Genomic DNA, 21,374 nt, shown 5'->3' with positions numbered 1-21,374 from the left:
CATCTAACTTCTTCTTGAAAACATACAATGTTTTGGCTTCAACTACTTTCTGTGGTAATGAATTCCACAGGCTTACCACTCTCTGGGTGAAGAAATTTCTCCTCATCTCAGTCCTAAATGGTCCACCCCATATCCTCAGACTGTGACCCCTGGTTCTGGACTCCCCCACCATCGGGAACATCCTTCCTGCATCTACCCTGTCTAGTCCTGTTAGAATTTTATAGGCTTCTATGAGATCCTCCCTCATTCTTCTGAACTCCAGCGAATATAATCCTAACCGACTCAATCTCTCCTCATATGTCAGTCCCGCCATCCCAGGAATCAGTCAGGTAAACCTTCACTGCACTCCCTCTATAGCAAGTACATCCTTCCTCTGATAAGGAGACCAAAACTGCACACAATATTCCAGGTGTGGTCTCACCAAGGCCCTGTAAAATTGCAGCAAGACATCCCTGTTCCTGTACTCGAATCCTCTGGCTATGAAGGCAAACATACCATTTGCCTTCTTTACCGCCTGCTGCACCTGCATGCTTACCTTCAGCGACTGGTGTACAAGGACACCCAGGTCTCATTGCACATTCCTCTCTCTCAATTTATAGCCATTCAGATAATAATCTGCTTTCCTGTTTTTGCTACCTAAGTGGATAACCTCACATTTATCCACAGTATACTGCATCTGCCATGCATTTGCCCACTCGCTCAGCTTGTCCAAATCACACTGAAGCATCTCTGCATTCTCCTCACAGCTCACCCTCCCACCCAGCTTTGTGTCATTTGCAAACTTGGAGATATTACATTTAATTCCCTCATCTAAATCATTAATATATATTGTGAATAATTGGGGTCCCAGCACCGATCCCTGCGGTACCCCGCTAGTCACTGCCTGCCATTCTGAAAAAGACCTGTTTATTCCTAATCTTTGTTTCCTGTCTGCCAAGCAGTTTTCTATCCATCTCAATACACTATCCCTCAATCCCATGCACTTTAACTTTACACGCTAATCTCTTATGTGGGACTTTGTCGAAAGCTTTCTGAAAGTCCAAATAAACCACATCCACTGGCTCCCCCTCGTCAACTCTACTAGTTATATCCTCGAAAAATTCCAGTAGACTTGTCAAGCATGATTTCCCTTTCATAAATCCATGCTGACTCTGTCCAATTCTGCCACTGTTTTCCACGTGCTCAGCTATTAAATCTTTTATAATGGACTCTAAAATTTTCCCCACTACCAACGTCAGGCTGACTGGTCTGGGTGGTAGTTGATAGAAGAGAGACAGTGGAGTAAGAGTGTCTGAGTGATAAGTGAGCAAGGGTGAGGGTTCTGAGTGATAGTAGGAAGCATCAGAGGAGGCAGAAGCAGCACAGCAAATGTGCTCAATTTTGGACATATAAAAGTTCAAAGGTTTGGCAATGAAGGTGCAGTGGAAGGTGGTCAGGCCTGTTGGGTCTAATGACTTTGGTCTTGTTTTTAAAATGTCTGCCATTCTTATTTGACTTGATGGATAAGCCTTGATGAGAAAATTAGCCCCCGTCACACCCGTTCTGTGGGCAGAAAATGAGGATTCATGGCGATGTATTGCAGGAGGTACTATTTCTTGCCTGATTTCAAACTTCTGAGTGTCTAGGACATCCTGGAAACAGGTGTCAGCTCTTTATAGATGCTATGCTAGGTTCTAGCTTGTTTTAGTATTCCACTCTCAGATTCAGAAGAAACTGGCTGGAGCATCCAGCTGCCCCTGGCCTGTTCAGTTTTTTGGGCTTTCTGTGTCCTGTTTATGTGCGCCCCAAGGAGGAGCAGGAATCTGTCTGCTGCTTACACAACAACACTGCAGGCCACTGCCAGCATCAGGTGCCTGCAGCTCACCAGTTTTATGGAAACAAAGCCCAAGGCCCAATTAGCAGTGAACCTCAGGCTGTCACCTTCTGGCACATGTTCCAGATACGTGCCTACCTTGTACCCATTTCTGGCACAGAACCAATTTCCTGGCCCTTGTCGGCACAGTATTGATACAGTCAATGTATGGTGAATGCAGGAAAGGTGTCTTCATCAGGGGAGAGAGAAGGTCATCACAGAACTAAAAATTGGCATTAAATGGAGTATGTCCTCATCCACCATTTCATCATCACCGTCCTCTGCAAGCCCCAACTGCACAATACAGTTCAGTGAGTTGGATTCAAATTTATTGTACTCACTTCTAAATCCCATCATAACTTTGCTTTATCCTATGTAGATGATCTCTTCCTGCCTTATATTTCTGCAAGCAACCTTATTATCTCTATCATTGAGCTACTTTGTGTCTCTTATTCGCTCAGTTCTAACAATAGCCAGTGCTCATTGAACAGCTAAACATTTGCCCTCTCTGGATTTTCCCTTGTAATTTGCCATGCCATCCTGACTTTCAAAAGCTTCCTCAAAATCCTTCTCTTCAACTGTGACTTTGATTCCCCCATTCTAACCCTGTCCATTTTCTCTTCCCCTGTTGGGTTGCCGACTGTCTTTGTCATATTTAATGTAAAGCAATTGTGAGATATTTTCCTGCAGGGAAGGAGCATTACAGCTATTATTGGTCTTCCTGATGTGCCGCATCATTCTAAATGGATATGTAAGTTAAATATTGTTGGTGTCTGTGACATTTTCCATTTATAACCATTTTAAAACACATTTCTCCTTTTATAATATTGTAACTGTGGAGATATTGCCCTTTATAGCTTTTCACTGTTAAATATTGGATTGCAGTCATTAAAGGAAACATCTCGCAAGAAATATATGTTCCATTTCATTTTTCTCTCTATGCAATGTTCTCTCACTCCGTTGGGAAAAAAGAGAAAATGCAGACTTCAACCAAAATCCGCCTTGCAATCTTATAATTTCATAAGAAAATACATGTTGGATCCTATTTTTATTACTGCGGTGATAGAATTCCTCAAAAGTATATCCATGAGTACTTTAAGATTCAGTAAACAAAGAACAAAACCAACAACAGCACAGTTGTGACATATGATGGGCATGTGTGGACCTACCTTTCTATCTGAAGCATCTAGCAATTTCCAGTTATTGGCCTTCATCTGCAAAAGCTCATCAAACTTCAAAGTCACATCCTCAACCGACAGCTGCAAGAGATCCCAGAATCCGGCAAGATCCTGGGAGGTAGGCAAAGGAAAAGCATTCGGGTCCTGAGAGCACAAAATAAGCAACAAGAAAGAAATTACAATCAAAATTTGTGAATAAGTGCAGCCACGAAGGAAAGTGTCCCAATAATGAAAATTTACATTTCTGATGCTGGCGGATCCCCAATAATTTTTTTTGTGCGAGGTTGGGGAAGGGAAATGAGGAGATGACATTTTTTAATACATGCTACCCTTCCTGTCCTGAATGCAACAATTCATGCACTTATTAGAGACACTGGTGAACCTCAAATACTATATTCAAGTAACCGTTCTTCATGTTCGAGCCAAGGCTGTGAGTCTAAGTAGGGCTCTTGTCTCTTTCAACATCATGGGGATAATTTTCAACTTCAATGGGGGAAGTCAATAGAAAGGGTGCATAAACTGCCAATTCACTGCCTCCTCAGTTTTCTCATCAAAATTGAAAATTACCCTCTCACTGATCCTCCTCAACACCCACACTCCTTCCAGCAGGTATCATTATCTCTTGTCTCATTCTTCCTTCCCCTTGCCTGAAGCCATTGAAACCAATTCCGACAGTCTTACTGCTCTCCCTGCAGTTAGTTAGTGATCGGAATGAGCCCAGGAGTTTCTAGTTAAAATAATCAGCTGATACATAGTTTCCCCCTTGTTTTTACTTATGCGTTACACCTGTATTCAGGTGCCTATGCACAGAATGCGCTGATTTTGCCCCCCGGTCCTTGGAGGCAGGTATTGAGGGAATGAGCAAATTCTGAAAAAAGACACCGGGCAAGAGCTGGGGTGGCCTGCTTATCGGTCTCCCGTAAAATTAGGCCAGTGACAGTGAGCTGGGACTGGACCTGGAAATAGCTTCCTCCCAAATATTTTCAAAGTTCCATACTGCATCACTGTTTTTTAGGATCGGTGTCAAAGAATAATATATGATGAGAATACAGGCAAATCTTAAGAGATTTTCTCATTTTCACTCTTCTGTCCCTACCCCCAGCCTGGACATAACTGAGAAAGAATCAGTGAAAAGGCTACTGTAAATTGCTGGCATTTTTTCCCAAGGGATTTACCAAAGGATTTTTTTTCCCACGGAGCCACCTATATAGGACTAGTAATAGGAATATCAAGAGTCAGAAAACACTGGTGGGAATAGTTTATAGGCCCCCTTACAGTCATTATACCATTGGACAGAGCATTAAACAAGAATTGATTGGAGCTTGTAACAAAGGCAATGTAATAATTGTGGGGTAATTTAATCTTCATATAAACTGGAACAATCAAATTGACGAGGATGGTCTAGAAGATGAGCTTGAAGAAAATTCTCATGACATTTTCCTGGAACTATATGTTGTGGAACCAATTAGGGATAAAGCTATCTTAGATCTAGTATTGTGTAATGAGAACAGGGTTAATTAGTAATATTGTAGTAAAAGATCCACTGGGAAATAGTGATCATAATACCTTTGATTTTCATGGTAAGTTTGAAAGCGATATATTCCAATCAAAAGCAAGAATATGAAACTTAAACAAAGCTAATTTCATAGTTACGAGGGAAGAGCTGGCTAAGGTTGAGTGGGTAAACAGGTGAAAAGGTATGGTGGTCAATAAACAGTAGGAAACATTTAAAGGAACAATTCAAACTATTCAACAAAAATAAATTCCATTGAAAAACAAAAGTGCAGCAAGAAAGATCCATCCGGGACTCACTCAGTAAACTAAGTATAGTACTGGGTTTAAGAAGGAGCTTAGATGTGTTGCAAAGAACAGTAGCAAGACTGGGAATTGGGAGTGTTTTAGAAACCAGCAAAGGGCTACCAAAAAGTTAATAAAAAAGGGAAAAATAGGTAATGTGAGTAAACTAGCCAGAAATATAAAAATAGATTGTAAGAGCTTTTAAAAATATATAAAAAAGGGAGAGAGTAGCTAAAGTAAACAGAAGGAATTATCATGGGGAATGAGGAAATGACAGACATTGAACAAATATTTTGTGTCTGTCTTCACAGTAAAAGACACAATTTGCATACAAGAAATAGAGGATAACCTAAGGGCTAGAAAGAGTAAGGAAATTAAGGTAATTATTATCTACAGAGAAAAAGAACTGTAGAAACTTAAGGGACTAAATTATGACAACTCCCTGGAACCTGATGGCCTCCACCATAGGGTTCTAAAATAAATAGCTTCAGAGATAATGGGTACACTAGCTATGATATTCTAAAATTCCTTAGATTCATGAACAATCCTATCAGATTGGAAGTTGGCAAATGTAACACAGCTTTTCAAGAAAGGAGGGAGAGAGAAAACAGGGAAGTACAGGCCAGCTAGCCTAACATCTCTTGTTGGGAAAATGCTGGAATCTATTGTTAAGGAAATCTTAACAATGCACCTAGAAAAGCATAGCATGATTTGAACAAGTCAACATGGTTTTACAAAAGCAAAATCTTGTTTGACAAATTTATTCAATTTTTTTATGCACGTAATTAGTAGGGTAGATAAAGGGGAACCAGTAGATGTAGTGTACATGGATTTCTAAAAGGCATTCAATAAGATGCCACACAAAAGGATAATAGGCAAGAGAGAGGTTCATGGAGTTGGGAGTAATAAATTAGCATGGATAAAGGATTGGTTAATTGACAGGACGCAAAGAGTAGACATAAAAGGGGCATTTTCAATTTGACAGGCTGTGACGAGTGTACTGCTACAGGATCAGTGCTGGAGCCTGAGCTATTTACAATCTATATTGATGACTTAGATGAAGAGACAAAGAGTAATGTATCTACATTTTCTGATGATACAAAGTTAGATGGGCAGGTAAGCTATGGGGAGGACACAGAGAGGCTGCAAAGAGATATAGACAGGTTAAGTGAGTGGGCAACAAGGTGGCAGATGGAATATAATGTGGGGAAATGTGAAGTTATTCACTTTGGTCGTAAGAATAGAGAAGCAGAATATTTCTCAAAAAGGTCTGAAACTTATAACTGTTGGTGTTTAAAGAGACCTGGATGTGCTTGTACAAGGAATACAGAAAGTTAGCATGCAGGTACAGCAAACAATTAAGAAGACAAATGGCATGTTGGGGCTAAAATAAATAGCATCAGAGATAATGGATAGACTTGCTACGATTTTCTAAAATTCCTTAGGTTCAGGAACAGTCCCATCAGGTTGGAAGTTGGCAAATGTAACACCGCTTTTCAAGAAAGGAGAGAGAGAGAAAACAGGGAAGTACAGGTCAGTTAGCCAGGTTCTACAATTCTACAAGGGGCTTGGAGTACAAGAATAAAAAAAAAATGTTGCTACAATTGTGCAAAGCTTTGGTGAGACCACATCTGGAATACTGTATGCAGTTTTGGTCTCCATATTTAAGGAATGTTATACTTGCATTGAAGGCGGTATTGCATTGGTCAGCATCTGAAAGAACAAACTAGATTAACATGACAGGACCCTGGATCAGGATTATGGTGCCTGTCCCATACAGAAATATTAAGCTGTCTTTCTCTTTCAGATGCTGACCAATGCAATATCGCCTTCAGTTCTAGAAGCCCAAGTACAAGAGTGACATTTTCTCCCATATTACCAGTAAATGAGTTCCTCCCTGTTCTATACAGTTGTCATCATTCCCCAATACTGGTTCACATACTTAATTAACGAGATGGTGAGCTGGTCCAGCTTTCCTGGTTGTCTACCATATTGCAGTATAATGGGAAAAAATAAGCACAAGGAATATAGAAATGTTGAATTTATTTCTGTGTGCACTCAGCACTTTTGATAATTGAGATGTCTGTGCAAGAAGAGGCAGCAAAGCGTCACACTTGTCACAATTAAGCAAAAAATGCAGAACCTTAAAGAGGGAGTCTCATCATTAGTACCATTTATTAAAACACTGAAAAGAACTATCATTAATTTTAGCATCCTTTATTCCCGTGGGTGGAACATTTTGTTAAATGATGAGTGCTGAGAATCCTTTTAGGGAACTTGGCTTGGAGGAGTTACTGAGATGTAAAATGTGTGAAGCAACTCACTTCATTCACACGCACACGCACACTTGAATCTTGCATATCCCAGGTAAATCGCTCTTCTAATATGAAGATATCCTCATCCTGTTGAAGTCAGTAACTCCTTGAAAGAAAATCCCCTGATGGAACATAGGAAAAGGAGTAGGCCATTTAGCCCCTTAAGCTTGTTCCACCATTCAATGTGATCATGGCTGATGGCAGCATCCTCAGAAACATTGCAAATTAAAGTATGCTCTTTGAAAAAAAATAAACAGAAGCACAGATTGTGATTAATGATAATTCCTTGGAACTCAGTTTTAAAAGTATTGGAGAGACTCACTCTTTAAAGATGAGGCAAGCAGTATGGCACATGTGAATAGCTGTTGCAGCAAAACCCCGGGAGAGACAATCCCAATTGCCCTAAACAAACACGCACGCCCACTGTGATTTACCATATTCTGCTGGCACAGTCGATAAAACTGCTGGAACTTCTGTGACATTAGAAGCTGGGCACTACCCACTGCGCTGCGAATCTTCTCCAGTACTAAAACAAAAGAGATAGTGCATTAGATTCTGGGTACAATCATTGCACCAGGACAGAGAGTTGTTAACTATAAGTAACTGAAGATCTTCTGATCTCTTCCTGAACACGAGTCAATCTCTAAATGAGGGGAGAGGTCAAGCAGTCTGTTCCCAGGACTCTGCCAAAAGCACTCTTAAGCTACTATTAGGAGGCAAATTGCCCAGTGCAGTAATATAGGCAGAAAGGCATCATCTCACATGCTCATCCCACCAGTTGTACAGCCCTGCAAAATGTCAGGAGACCGAGAGGAGAGAAAATAAGTCAAAGGATAGTAAAAAAGATTTAAAGGGGATAAACTTTGTCAGTATTCTGATCGCTCCACATGATCCAGAAGATGATAGATGTCGTTTTTTTATGAGACATTAGCAGTATCTATTCAATGTGATTTATGCAATAGCTTGGTACAATCTGGATTGCGCTGCTTGAGAGGGTGGTGGAAGCTGATTCAAATAGCAACTTTCAAAAGGGAATTGGTTATTTAACTTTAAAAGGGAAAAAGAAACGGCAGGGGTTATGGGAAACAGCTGAAAAGTGGGACAGAATGGATATTTCTTTCCAAGAGCTAGCACAGGCATGATGGTCCACATGCCCTCCCTCTGTGCTGTATGGCTTTACGCTACAGGTTGAATCCATGTGTTTGTATGAAAATCAGAGCCAAAGCAAGTCCACATTCATTTAAATTTTTGGGTTATTCTTAAAAGGAAAAAAATAATTTGTTTTTTGCACTTAAGGTGCTCATGTCTCCACAATTTTACTGTTCACCTTCATTAACAGCAAAATTGTGGAAATTCTCTGGTACCTTGGCGAGTTCAGCCATTCACATACTAAGGTCCTATTTCTGATCTTCAATCTGTGAGGAGCTAAGGCATGCTTACGCCCATTCTGAGAAGTGACCAAGATTTTTTTGCCTTTGACCACAAATAGACGTCAGGTAAGGCTAAGGTTGGATTTTGCTGTGATGGCATGCACAGGCAAACAGCCTGTCAACATCCATTGTAACGTCTCACACATAAACAGTGACCGCTGGGCAATATGATTGGAGGGTGAGTGGAAATTGTAAAACCACATTCTGGGAAGAACCAGCAACTTCAGAAAGGGGGAGGGAGGGGACAGAGGAGAAAATGGCACAGGAGACTTTTCAGCTCATTTATATTTCCTTGGTGAACTGTGTGGACTTTGTATTTGATCAACTTATCCACAGTAAATGTATTAAATATCCATAGGAAGAGAGAATGTTAGGAAGAGAGAATGTGCCGGCACTGTTTGCTTTCAGGTTCTCACTCATGATTCTTGACATGGTGGGCGGGAATTTCCTGGAAAGGTTTGGTGTAACTAAGAGCAGAGCTGGGCCTTATCTTCCTGAGGACATTTATTGGTGTAACTGATTTACACAAGTTTTTACCCTGAAACATTGCTGCATGTCAGTCATTAACACTAGCTCACCTCCACACGGAAAAAGACAAAGAACCTCAGTTTCCTGTGCTAATGCCAGTTTGGAATGGATGTAAATTTAGGTGGAACAAGAGCTAAAGTCACTACTCCTGGCACAAACTAGTATAGCTTAATGGCTTTTATGATATCAGAATCAGCTACGATAAAAATCTTCCACAATTGCATTTTCTTAAACAAGCTGGCGTAGAGTTCCCGCTCGTTATGTCAGCATAATCCAGACGGAATCGGCCAAAGCAACGCAAAAGATCAGAGAACTTTAAATACAAGTGAGTTATGCCACAATCTACTTATACTTGTGTTTTCTGTCACCTTTTAAGCCGGTTCAAGATTCAATTTGCCCGCATCAGGCACTGCCCACAAACTGACCACGCCTCCTGGTCAAAATTACGAGATTCTGCCAATTGCACTGGTTCAAGAAAGCTCTTTAAATCGTGCTTGTTTTCTTAAGCTCACAGGCACGTTTTGAAAGACATTTCATATCAAAAGATGTTTGATCTACTAAGAAATTGACTAGTGTACACTGGTGAAATTATTAAATGCTTCAATATAGTTTTTGTTAAAGTCATTTTCAGTGACTCAAATTCAGGTTAGTCATGGGTGAAGGACTAAACATCTCTTATTAAAAGTCCTTACCTTTATGGTAAACCCATTTTCAGCTGTATTAATAAAACTGCACCAGGTTACCATTTAAATACATCAAGGAATATAATTATGTCCAGTTGTTTTATACTATTGTTTATGTCTGGCATATACCAGGCAGGAACTTGGTGTGTAATGGTGAGAGACTGCAGAGCTCTGAAGTGCAGGGGGTTCTAGGTGTCCTGCTGCATGAATGGCAAAAGTAAGTATGCAGGTACAGGAAGTAATTAGGAAAGCTAATAGAATGTTATTGTTTATTGCAAGAGGAATTGAATACAAAAGTAGGGTATAAACTATACAGGGTATTAGTGAGACTATGGGTGGAATTTTATGAGTCCGCTGGTGGAAGGCGTTATAGGTGGCGTGTGTGGAAAATATGCTGCGACCTGCTTCATGACAGCGTGAAGGCAGGGTGCGATCGTCCGCTCAGCCCACCAACAGCAGGCCGTGGTTCCCGCCATCAGTCGACTGGGAGCTAATTGTAATACATCAGCATATAATTAAAAAGCCATCCAGCCAGACTCTTGGAACCCGGCCGTATCATCAGTCCACGATGGCGGGAAAGCACGCTGACGTGTTTCACAACAGCACACAGGCGACCTGCACTTGGCAGCCTTCACTTTGGGGGAACTGAGGTGAGTGAGCAGCAGTGTTCTCCACATCTCGCCTGTTGTTTACAGGCCTCAGGGGCACCAAGGGCAAGTGTGCTGGCCAGCCTCGAAGACGACTGCTGAGAGGGGCGGGGAGGTGTCCAGGGGAAAGTGCTGGCCAGCCTCGGAACCAACTGCTGTGGGGGTGGGGGAAGTCTGGAGGCAAGTGCTGGCCAGCCTCGGAGACGACTACTGGGTGGCGGGGGGGGGGGGGGGGGGGGGGAGGTGGGTGTGTCTGGGGGCAAGTGCTGGCTAGCCTCGGAGGCAACCGTTGTCAGTGCAGTGGGGGGTCAGGTTTTGCCCTGACGCTGCATCCCGCACACAGGCAATCGAGGTGGGGGTCAGGGTAAGCGAGGGAAGTGGTGCCATGAAGCTATTAATGTATATAATATTTTGGAAAATATTGTTCTTTTAAAATAGAGGTTTAGTCTGTGGGTGTGTCTTAATTAGATTAAAGTCAACTAGTCTGGGTGCTTTGATGGGTACTAGTTTTGATATGGGAGAGAGGTAGAATGTATTTGCATTGTTAAAATAGAGCTTTCAAGAAGTGGGGTGAAAACTTGATGCCTTTCTAGCAGCTACCAAGCAATATGTTTATATCACTTATAAAATTTGGTACAATGAATGGGGTTTCATTGTTAAAAGGTAAAGCTCAAAGGGACTGGTGAGACAATGAGAATTTGAATTCAATCAGTGGTGGTAGGTATAAGTTCAGTAGTTTTTGGGTGTGCAGGGCAGAGGCAATGTAAGGTCAAAAGGAAGTTGCAAGCCTCCTACTGGCTCCACAGTGAAAGGAACCTCATTTTGAATTCATAAGGTGAAAATGCTTTGCCTGGTGTCTGGTTAAGTCTATGGGTTGCTGTTGCCTTAATGGAGATTAGTTTAGGAATTTGTTAAAAGTTATGATTTGTTAAAAGTAATAATTTGAAGCCATGTGTATATATTTTAACCTGTGTAAATTAACAAAATGCTTCAATTAGTTTAATGTAAAACCTCGAGAACTAGTGGTCTGGTTCGTGAATTTAGAGTCGCATCTCAAACATAACACTTAAAAGGCGATGAGCGCTGTGCTGGCGGCTGCCTTTTAACCATGGTGGCCTGCATGATGCAACAGCAGGGTGATGGTGGGCAGGTGAATGAGACCCCGCCCGCCAAGGAAACAACGTGTTTCGTGGGATTGAATAAATAATAAGGTAGGCTCGAGACGATACGGCGTGAAAACCCGGCATTTTCATTGGCGGGTAGGACTCCATTTTACCTGCCCGCTACCACACTTAGTGCAATTCTGGGAAAATTCCGCCCTACATCTTGAGTACTGTGTACAGTATTAGTCTCCTTATTTAAGGAAGGATGTAAAAGCGTTGGAAGCAGTTCAGCGAATATTTACTAAATTAATACCGGGAATAGTGGGGTTGTCTTATGAGGAAAGGTTGAACAGACTAGGCTTGTATCCACTGGAGTTTAGAAGAGTAAGAGGTGATTTGATTGAAACATATAAGATCCTGAGGGGTCTTGACAGGGTGGATGTGGAAAGGATGTTTCCTCTTGTGGGAGAATCTAGAACTAGGGGTCACTGTTTTAACATAAAAGATTTCTCATTTAAGACAGAGATGAGGAGAATTCTTTTCTCTCAGAGGGTCAGGAATCTTTGGAACTCTCTTCCTCAAAAAGCAGAGGAGGCAGAGTCTTTGAATATTTTTAAGGCAGAGCTGGATAGATTCTTGATAAGCAAGGGGGTGAAAGCTTATCGAGATGGGAATGTAGAGCTGAGGTTATAATCAGGTCAGCCATGATCTTATTAAATGGTGGAGCTGGCTCAAGGGTTAGGCCTACTCCTGCTCCTAATTCGCAAGCTCATATGCTCATACGTATGTTCGTATGTAAGTTATTATTGGCAGGATCACCGTGGAAAGTGGTTTAAATTTCAGTGCAATTTCTTTGCAAGTCTGATCCAAGTAACTTCTGGTCTTATGTTCGAAACCTTGGTTATGTTGTAAGTGGGGCAGTGGGGAAACAAAATACAAGAATGAAACAACACAGCAATTCCTATGCATGTCCTAGTGACAGTATATAAGGCATTCTGGGCAGAGGCCTAGAACAGGTTGACTGAATTCATTATCACAAGGAGGTTCTAAGTATTGAAGTTTGAAAAAGTAACCAAAGAGAAATGCACGAAATGGGTAAAAATTATAAAAAGTAAAAATACCTTGTGAACATTTTTTACTCAATAATATGTATCATATGACCTAATCTTGTGAAAATAAGAACATATTAATTGTGAAGGACAGAAAAATGTTCTCTGGTCCATACAATCTGTCCCAGACAATTTGTGATATTTTGTACATCACAGTATCTACACATCCTACTCTACGCAAAACCATAGGGTCTTGTGGAGTTGGCAAAAATCAGAAAATAAAACCAGGCCCTTCCAGGAAAGATAAACCTGGGGATTTCCTCTCTAACATCCTTAGCCAATTGAAAGTAATCCAGAGGCTGAATATCAGCCCCCACCCTTGCTGGGCCTGTTTTCAGTGGGGGGAGGGGTGGGGGGGGTGGGTGGCATGTAAAATATGTTGGTGGCTAGCCCACCAACTTCCCATCCACCCCTAACCCATTCCCCATAATAAGGGGAGAGTGGGTAAGTCACCCACTAGGCCGCACATCCTTGGACCTATTGAGGCCTACTGAGCCCCTTAACTGCTCAATTAAGTGGTAATTAAGGGTCTCAATCTATCTCCACTGCCATCAAATGCTGGGCAGTGGCAGGCAGGCCAGAGGGAAAAGGCCATTTTTAAAAAAGCATTTTTGAAAAGGCAGAAAGGAAGGAGAGAAGGGGGATGCATCAATCGGGGAGTGCCCAGTGCGCATTGGGCCAAGATGTCACCCTGCCTTTGCTCCTCCCTGCCTGGCTTCCAAAACCTAAACCCACCCCCTTTTTCTCACCACGTCCAACCCCCTTGCTGGGTGCCCAATCCCTTCACGCCCTAAAACCCTGGGACCTACCTCAGTCCGGTTGCAATTGCTCTTATTTTAGAGATGTTTGCAGTCTTTGGCAGTGCCCACTACTGAATTCTGGCACTGCTGGGACTGCTAGAGCTGCTGGCCAATCTGATTGGCTGTCTGCTCTCAAGCGCGGGATTCCTTTCCAGGGATGGAGGTTCGACCCTTAGCCTCGTTATACAGCCCCCAGCATGTTATCGTTGTGAGGCAGGCTTTTTAAAAGTCGGTCCATTTGTGACTAACTTTTCTTCAGGGGATAAGCTGGAAGGGTGGTAGGGGTGGGAAGCTGGGGTTGGGCCGGGGGGGGGGGGCTAGAGGGGGTTGGGGGGTTGGCGGTGTGGGGGGAGGGTGGCGTTCTAGTTCAAGTTGATGATCTTGCATCGGAACTGAAAAGAACTGGAGATATAACAGGTTTTAAGTATGTACAGAGGCAGGGAAAGAGGGTGTTGGGGGAAGAATAAAAGGGAAGGTCTGTGTGAGGGTGGAATCAAGGCAGAAGAGATTAAATTACAAAAGGGATGATGGTGCAAGGCCAAAGGAGATGGTAATGGAACATGCAAGGAAACAAAATATAGGCCTAGAAATGGGAAATAGCAGAACCATTATCAGTATCTGTTTTCCAAAAGATAGGGCTGGGCGTCATGATCTGAAATGTTGAACTGAATGTTAAATCTGCAAGGCTGTGTAGTGCCCAATCCAAAGATGGAGGAGCTGTTCCTCGAAATTAGGTTATGCTCCTTTGGAACAGTCCAGGAGGCCAAGAATTGAGAGGTCAGAGTGGGAGTGGAGTGAAGAATTAAAATGACAGGCGATTGGAAGCTTGGTTTCACACTTCTGGACTGAATGGAGGTATTCTGCAAAGTGATCACCCAACCTGCATGTGGTCTTCCCAGCATAAAAGAGATTGCTTTGTGAGCAGTAAGTGCAGTAAATTGCATTGGAAGAGGTACAAGTTGCTGATTCACCTAGAAGGAGTGTCTGGGGCTCTGGACAGTGGAAAGGGGGGTGGTAAAGGGGCAGGTGTTCTATCTCGTGCACTTGCATGAAAAAGCCACAAATTCTCACAGCTACCCTGACACCAGTTCCACCTATCCTCCTTCCTGTAAGGACTCCATTCTCACAGTTTTTCCATTGGATCTGCTCTGACAATGCTACATTCCACACCAGTGCTTTCAATATACAATACTTTTTCCTCAACTGAGGAATCCCCTCCGCCATAGTTAACCAGGTCCTTGACCGTGTCTGTCCCATTTCTCGCACTTCTACTCTCACCCCTTTGCCTCGCTCCCAGAACCATGGTACCATTCCGTTGTCCTCACCTTCCACCCCATCCGTCTCCACGGATCATCCTCTGCCTTTCCTACCATCTTCAGTGTGATCCAACCATCAAACACATCTTCCCTTCTCCTTTCAGCATCTGAATGGACCATTTCCTTGGCAACACCCTGGCCCACTACTCAATCAGCCCCTGACTCCCCTTCCATTGCCCATGGCACCTTCCTGTACAAGCACAGGAGATGCAACACCTGCCCTTTTTTTTCCACATGTCACAGTGTCCAGGGCCCCAAACACTCATTCCAGGTGAAACAACGATTCACAAGTTTTCAATTTATTGCACCGTATTTGCTGCTCACAATGCAGTCTCCACTACATTGGGCAGATTGGGTGATCACTTTCTGGCTTTTGTGATCTCTGTTCAGTCTACAAGTGTGTTTTTGGTTGCCTGTTATTTTAAATCTCTTCTCTGTCGCACTCCCACTCTGACCTCTCTGTCCTCGGCCTGCTGCACTGTTCTAATGAAGCTCAATTCAAGGAAGAGCACCTCACCTTTCAATGAGACAGACTGCATCCTTCCAGACTCAACACTGAGTTCAACAATTTCAGATCATAACCTCTACCCTTATTTTTTTAGAACGGCAGCTGTTGGTGATGATTCTACTTTTCGCATTTGCACCTCATCCAAACTCATTTTTTGTATATTTACATGTCCCATTACCATTCCCTTTGGCCTTATGGTATCATCCCTTTTGACAATTAATCTCTCCTGTCTTTCATCCTACCATAGACCTTTTCTTTTGTTCTTTCCCCCACTCCTCCTTTTTCCGGTCTCTGTGATTGCTTAAAACTGTTACATCTCTAACTTTTTCCAGTTCTGATGAAACCGTTAACTCTTTCTCTCTCACAGCTGCTGCCTGACCTGTTGAGTATTTCCAGGATTTTCTGTTGCTGTTTATGAGTAAGGGGGCTGGTTGGCTCAATTGGTGAGATAGCTAACATGCTGTTCAGAATAACGCCAATGGCATGGGTTCGATTCTCATTCCAATTGAGGTAGACTTGGAACCTGCCTCCTCACCCCGCCCCTGAGAGCGGAAGGCAATGGCAAACCACCACTGACAAAACCCGCTGAGAAAAGAGTTCAAGATGAAGAATCAGCAGACAACGAACCAAGAACCTGCCTTCAGACAGAACACACATGGAATGGAATGGCTTTACGAATAGGCTCACCCTCTTCAGGTAGGTCATTCTCCTCTGCTTCTCTCTCCATCTGCTGACACCATCCTTCCAATCGTTCTACTTCTGCCTGCAGCAGTTTGATAAACCAATCACCATCTCGGTGGCATGGAGATATTCTGCCAGGATCTGGGAGGCTGTGAACACTGGACTCTCCCCAGTGGTCCTGGCGCTGGGTGTCAGCACCATCATAGCGCATTCTGTAATCTTCCTTGTATGCCCATTGTCCTTGTGTGTGAACAGTTCTGAATGAAGTGTACTCATTGGATTGCTCTGGTTCTGAGGAATGCCGCTCAAATGATTGACCAAACTGAAAACCCTTGTCCTCTGTGCTCACGCACAGCCCAGGGATACCTTCCAATTCAAGGTCCGCCTGTACGCTTGTTGTCACACTGTTTGAACGCTTAAACCTGGCATGTCTAGAAGAGAAAAAAGAAACCATAATAAAAACCATTAGCATGCAATCTACAATACCTTTTGGCTTTTTTCTCACTCCCATTTCCTGACCTCCTCTGATGAAGATGATACCCCATAGGAGGGCACAGATTTGCAGGTTCAGGTAGTCAGTACCCCCCACCCCCACACCCCATGCTTCAGTCAAATGACTAGTCTTTATGTACAAGTCCAGATGATGAAAGATGTGGCAATCAAGTCTGATCATCTTCTCACATGAAATCCATGCATGTACATTTTACACCAAATAGATAAGAAATGGGATCCTAGGTTGATTTGTTTCCTTCTTAGGCCAGAGGAGCTGAGGAAACTGTAGATCTGCACTCCAGTGTTGATCGGTTAATTCAGCGCAGACCAAAATCAGCTCAGATCTGGAACAGTCTTGGCCAGTAAGGCTCAGTACCATGCCAGGCAGTGCTTTTTTGTCACTGAGCCATTTTGGACTTTTGGTCACTAAAAGAGTAACCACAATAAACCCGACCCTTCATTGAGACATATGGGGCCCGGATTTTATCTCCCAATGGAGGTGTGAACTGGTTCATGAAATGCTGAACTTTGTTTTTTTTCCGCTAGAGAAACAATTTTCCGCTGCCTTCCCAACCCCACATTATTTTCATGTGGCCTTTTGATCAGTCGGGAAGGTCTTGGGTACAAAACTCACACATACACCTCTTCCAGGGTCAGGGCCCCCATTGTGAGGACCACAGCAAAAACATATTTCCTCCCACACGCTATTTTTGTCTGCTGGTTTGGGTTTATAAACCCTAGAAAACATACCTCATTAGAGAGTTTGTGACCACGGGGGTGGGGGCGGGGAGCCTGCTGAGGAATTAGGAACATTCTGAAAGGTAAGTGTAAAATGTTTTGACACCTTCAAAAGTCACTATTAGATGCTTTTTTGTAATGTGGATAAGTTTTTAATGCAATGATTCATTATAGGGATCTGTCCTACAAAGGTAAGTTGACCCTCTTCCCCTGCTCACTTCTTCTCGCCACTCCCTTGGCTGCTCCCTCCCGCTTACGCAGTCACTGGCAGGCAGCAAGAAGCATAAAGGAGACGGCAGAGGTATCGGGAGGTGGGAGGGATCGGGAACTGAAGGCAGCGGGGCCAGGAGGAAGTGGCAAAGGGAGAAGTGGAGTGAGAGGTGAGCAGAAGCAAGCAGAGGATGGGAAGAAGAGGGAGGGAATAAGAACAGTATTATGTGTTCTTTTCACTCTTTGTTTGGTTTGCACTATCTTTGATGCAGGCAGCTACCTGGGATATTGCAGCAACTGCATGTGTGGGGAATACATCCTCTGCAGCGTCAACAAACGCAGCCATTTCAGAAAGGATGATTGATAAGAGCCAAGGTCCAAAACCTGGGGCTCCTCAGACCTGATTTGAGTGCAGGATGTTAATGCCGTGCAGGTGAGGTGCCCAAAAATCACCATCCCCAAATTCCTAAGCCCTTGTTTCCATGTTGTAATTTCTATGGAGCTACCCTCTCAGGATCAGCAGTGCCAATCACTCCCAGAATTGGAACCTGTGCCCCTTACAATCCAACATTATGTTATGTTACTGAACTAGCAATCCTAAAGCCTGGATTAATATTCCAAAGAATATGAGTTCAAATCCTACCATGACTATTTGAGATTTGGAATTCTGTTCGAAATATATGGAAATAAAAAGCCAGTAAAGAGACCATGAGGTATATTGTCTTAAAAACCCAGCTGGTTCATTCATGTCCTTTAGGGAGAGAAAGCTGCTGTCCTTACCCAGTCTGGTCAATGTGTGATTCCAGTCACACAACAATGAGGTTGACACTGAACTGCCCTTTGAAGTGGTCCAGCAAGCTATTAAGATGCATCCAAGTGCTACAAAGAATATTTCTAATAAACTGTAGCTGTTCAAAAAGAAGACTCATCATCACCTTGACAAGAAACTAGGGATAGACAATAAATAAGTGTCTTAGCAATGATCATATCCCGAGAATGAGTTTTTAAAAAATCTTGCCCCGTTTCACCCAGGGGGTATAACAATCCATTCCCCTTGATGCATGATCTTTCATGATGCATGTTTCTTTCACATATGATGCTCAACAGGTTTTTCAATCTTTTCTAAGGTAAAGAATGATAAAAGATTTGGTAAACCAATATCAGATACAAATTGTTAAGCTGATATATTTCACATACACCACTTGCATACATTAAGGAAAAATTATGCTTGGAATCACTTAATTTAACCCTTATAAATTGTCTTTATGCATAATGTAAAATAATGAATGTGCAATACTTTTTCACATCAGTGGGCTTTCTTGCTTGACTTAAAAGAAAACTTCTTTACTACCTTCTAACCTATTTTAAAATAGGACTTAGGACCGAGAAGTGGAGAAATTTTTTTACTTAGAGGGTTGTGAATATTTGGAATTCTCTACAGAGAGTGGTGGAAGCTCAATCATTGAGTATGTTTAAAGCAGAGACTGACACATTTTTAAAAACCAATGACATTAAGGGAAATGGGGATAGTGTGGGAAAAAGGCATTGAAGTGGATGATCAACCATGATTGTATTGAATGGCAGAACAGGCTCGACGGGCTGCATGGCCTGCTCCTGTTCTTATGTTCCTAAAGTACAATTCTTAAAAAGCAAAACAGGAAAATCAAAAATCCCAAAATGTATGTGGTACTTTCACAGCTGTTTTCTTTGAAAATCCATATTCACAACATCCACAACACTTTCTTCTCCAATAAATGCTCTCATTTCCTCAAGAAGCTCTTAAATTTGCCAGATATGACTTGTCTTTAATAAATCCATTCTGGCTATCCTTGTCTCTTGACCCATGTCTCTCTAAGCGAGTATTGATTTTATCTCTTGATATTCGGCTGACTAATCTATATCATTAGCACTCTTTTTGAACAGAAATGTTATGGTTCTCTTGCACAAATTCCACATCTAAGCATGTTTGAAAGATTGAGGTGTTTCCTCTCTGGCTTCCCGAAGGAGGCTAGGATCACACCAGCAGAACTCAGTGGCTTTTCCACCACTCTTTTCAGGACTTTTTTTATTAGTAGTTATCCTAACCAATTGCTCCACCACCTCCTCCTGGACCCATTAATCTACAGTATCCTAAGCTTCTGTGAAAATCAAGATAAAGTGCTCGTTCATCCTCCATTAGGAGATTTCTGTTTTCATTTCCATTTGATCCTAGTTTTTCTTTAAGTATTCTTTTACTTTATGTGTGTTTATAAACGTATGCACCTGGAAGAAATAGCTGGTACAGGTGAAGCAAGTTGGTGGTGATATTAGGGCGAGAAGAACAAAGACATTATAGTTAATTTAATGAGGCACAGGAAGCCACGGGTAGAGGTGGTCAGGGCATGGGCCTATTCTAAGCAGTTCTGACAGAAGGTCTTCGACCTGAAATACTAACTGTTTCTCGCTCCACTGATGCTTCCTACCTAACCCACTGAGTATTTCTAGCATTTTCTGTTTTGATTTCAGACGCTGAGCATCCAAATCATTTTGCTTTCGTACTTGGATGAATTGCATTTTGCTGACATTTAGCAGGAGAATGTTTCAACTCATACAGATCTTAATATTGGCCAAGCAACAGGAAAAAAATGACAATAGCCTTGGGCTTGGCAGAGGAGGAGGTGCTGAATGTAACACGTGGAAGCAGAGCTTTATTTCTGAAATCTTTCCTTATCACATTGAGAGGTTAAGCAGGCAACTTGCTTCTGGGAATGCTTTTCTGTAATCAGCAGTATGAAGGACTGTACATTACATAACTCTCGCTGATGATCATTCCATGTTGGTGGGTAATCGGGTAAATGAATCATCCTACTTTCAGCAGAGAATGTTTATTTCACAGCTGCATGGGAAAACGATTTTGTGTAGGAAGACACTGATCATCCACAAAAACTACTGCTGTGGGATGGCAGCAAGGCTGAAGGGAACTTCATACCTGCTTGGGTTAAAAGAAAGACTCTGGGGACTAATAGGCTTTCAATGACTCGCATGAATCAGTGATTGGGTGCTGGCAGGTGAGCAGATATACTCCTCTTTCTAGCTTCTGTGCTGATAAAATGGGAAAATTCCAAGTGTTCCAAATGGAAATTGGAGGATCATCCTCTCGACTCAAACCTTTTGAGAGTGGAATTTTCCTTTATAGAAGCTCTGTGTCTTTGCTGGTGCTATGATTTGCAAGATGGGAGATGGCGGGGTAGTGGTAATGTCAGTGGACTAGTAATCCAGACGCCTAGGCGAATGGTCTGTGGGCATGGGTTCAAATCCCACCATGGCAGGTGGTTGAATTTAAATTTGATTAGTAGAATCTGGAATTAAAAGCCCATCTGTTTTATTAAAGCCCCCTATAGGGAAGGAAATCTGGCTACATGTGACTCCAGACCTACAGCAATGTGGTTGACTCTTAATTGCCCTCTGAAATGGCCTAGCAAGCCACACAGTTCAAGGGCAGTTAGGGATGGGCAACTAATGCTGGCCACATCCCATTAAAGAATAAAGAAAAAAAATTACAATTCCAGGACCAACTCTTACAACAAAAGGGGCCACTAGCTCCTTCCAGTGGCCTTGTGGGCAAATGCAGTGCTGAACCATGTCAACCACTTTGGATTCCCACACAGTACTGGGTTCTCAGCCAGCACAGCAGGGTCACAGATTACAGGACAGCAATTGGACATTACACTTGGCTTCAGTACCCTGGGTTAGGCAGTAGGAAAATAAAATCTGGTGGGGTTTCTGACAGCTATCCATTGATTCTTACTGGATTGTGTGCATGTATAAATATTAGATGAGGACAGGATCAGGCTTGGCTATGGTGGCTATGCTGCCTCCAATTATCCAGCTCACACAATAAGAATGGCTTCACTTGAGTTTGGCACTGGAGTTTGCCTGACACCAGTGGAACCCACAGCCCAGAATTAAGACAGTCCCATTAGAAGAGGCAGCAAAAGATGGTGAGAA

The 21,374-nt window shown here is 42.6% G+C and overlaps 1 protein-coding gene across 1 annotated transcript in view; it reads right to left on the bottom strand.

Annotated features, from left to right (window-relative positions):
* LOC144695906 (disks large-associated protein 2-like) overlaps nt 1-21,374 on the bottom strand; it is a 149,737-nt gene that overhangs the window by 7,669 nt on the left and 120,694 nt on the right. Inside the window, exons 7-9 of the mRNA XM_078566991.1 lie at nt 15,954-16,378; nt 7,577-7,668; nt 3,022-3,174 (exon numbers count right to left, since the gene is read on the bottom strand). Coding sequence (XP_078423117.1) covers nt 3,022-3,174; nt 7,577-7,668; nt 15,954-16,378 — 670 coding nt within the window. The remainder of the gene's footprint in view (nt 1-3,021; nt 3,175-7,576; nt 7,669-15,953; nt 16,379-21,374) is intronic.

This window comes from Cetorhinus maximus, chromosome 21 (genome assembly GCF_964194155.1).
Source record: "Cetorhinus maximus chromosome 21, sCetMax3.hap1.1, whole genome shotgun sequence".
In the NCBI taxonomy this organism is placed as follows: domain Eukaryota; kingdom Metazoa; phylum Chordata; class Chondrichthyes; order Lamniformes; family Cetorhinidae; genus Cetorhinus; species Cetorhinus maximus.
This window is presented reverse-complemented; position numbering and strand designations above follow the sequence as displayed.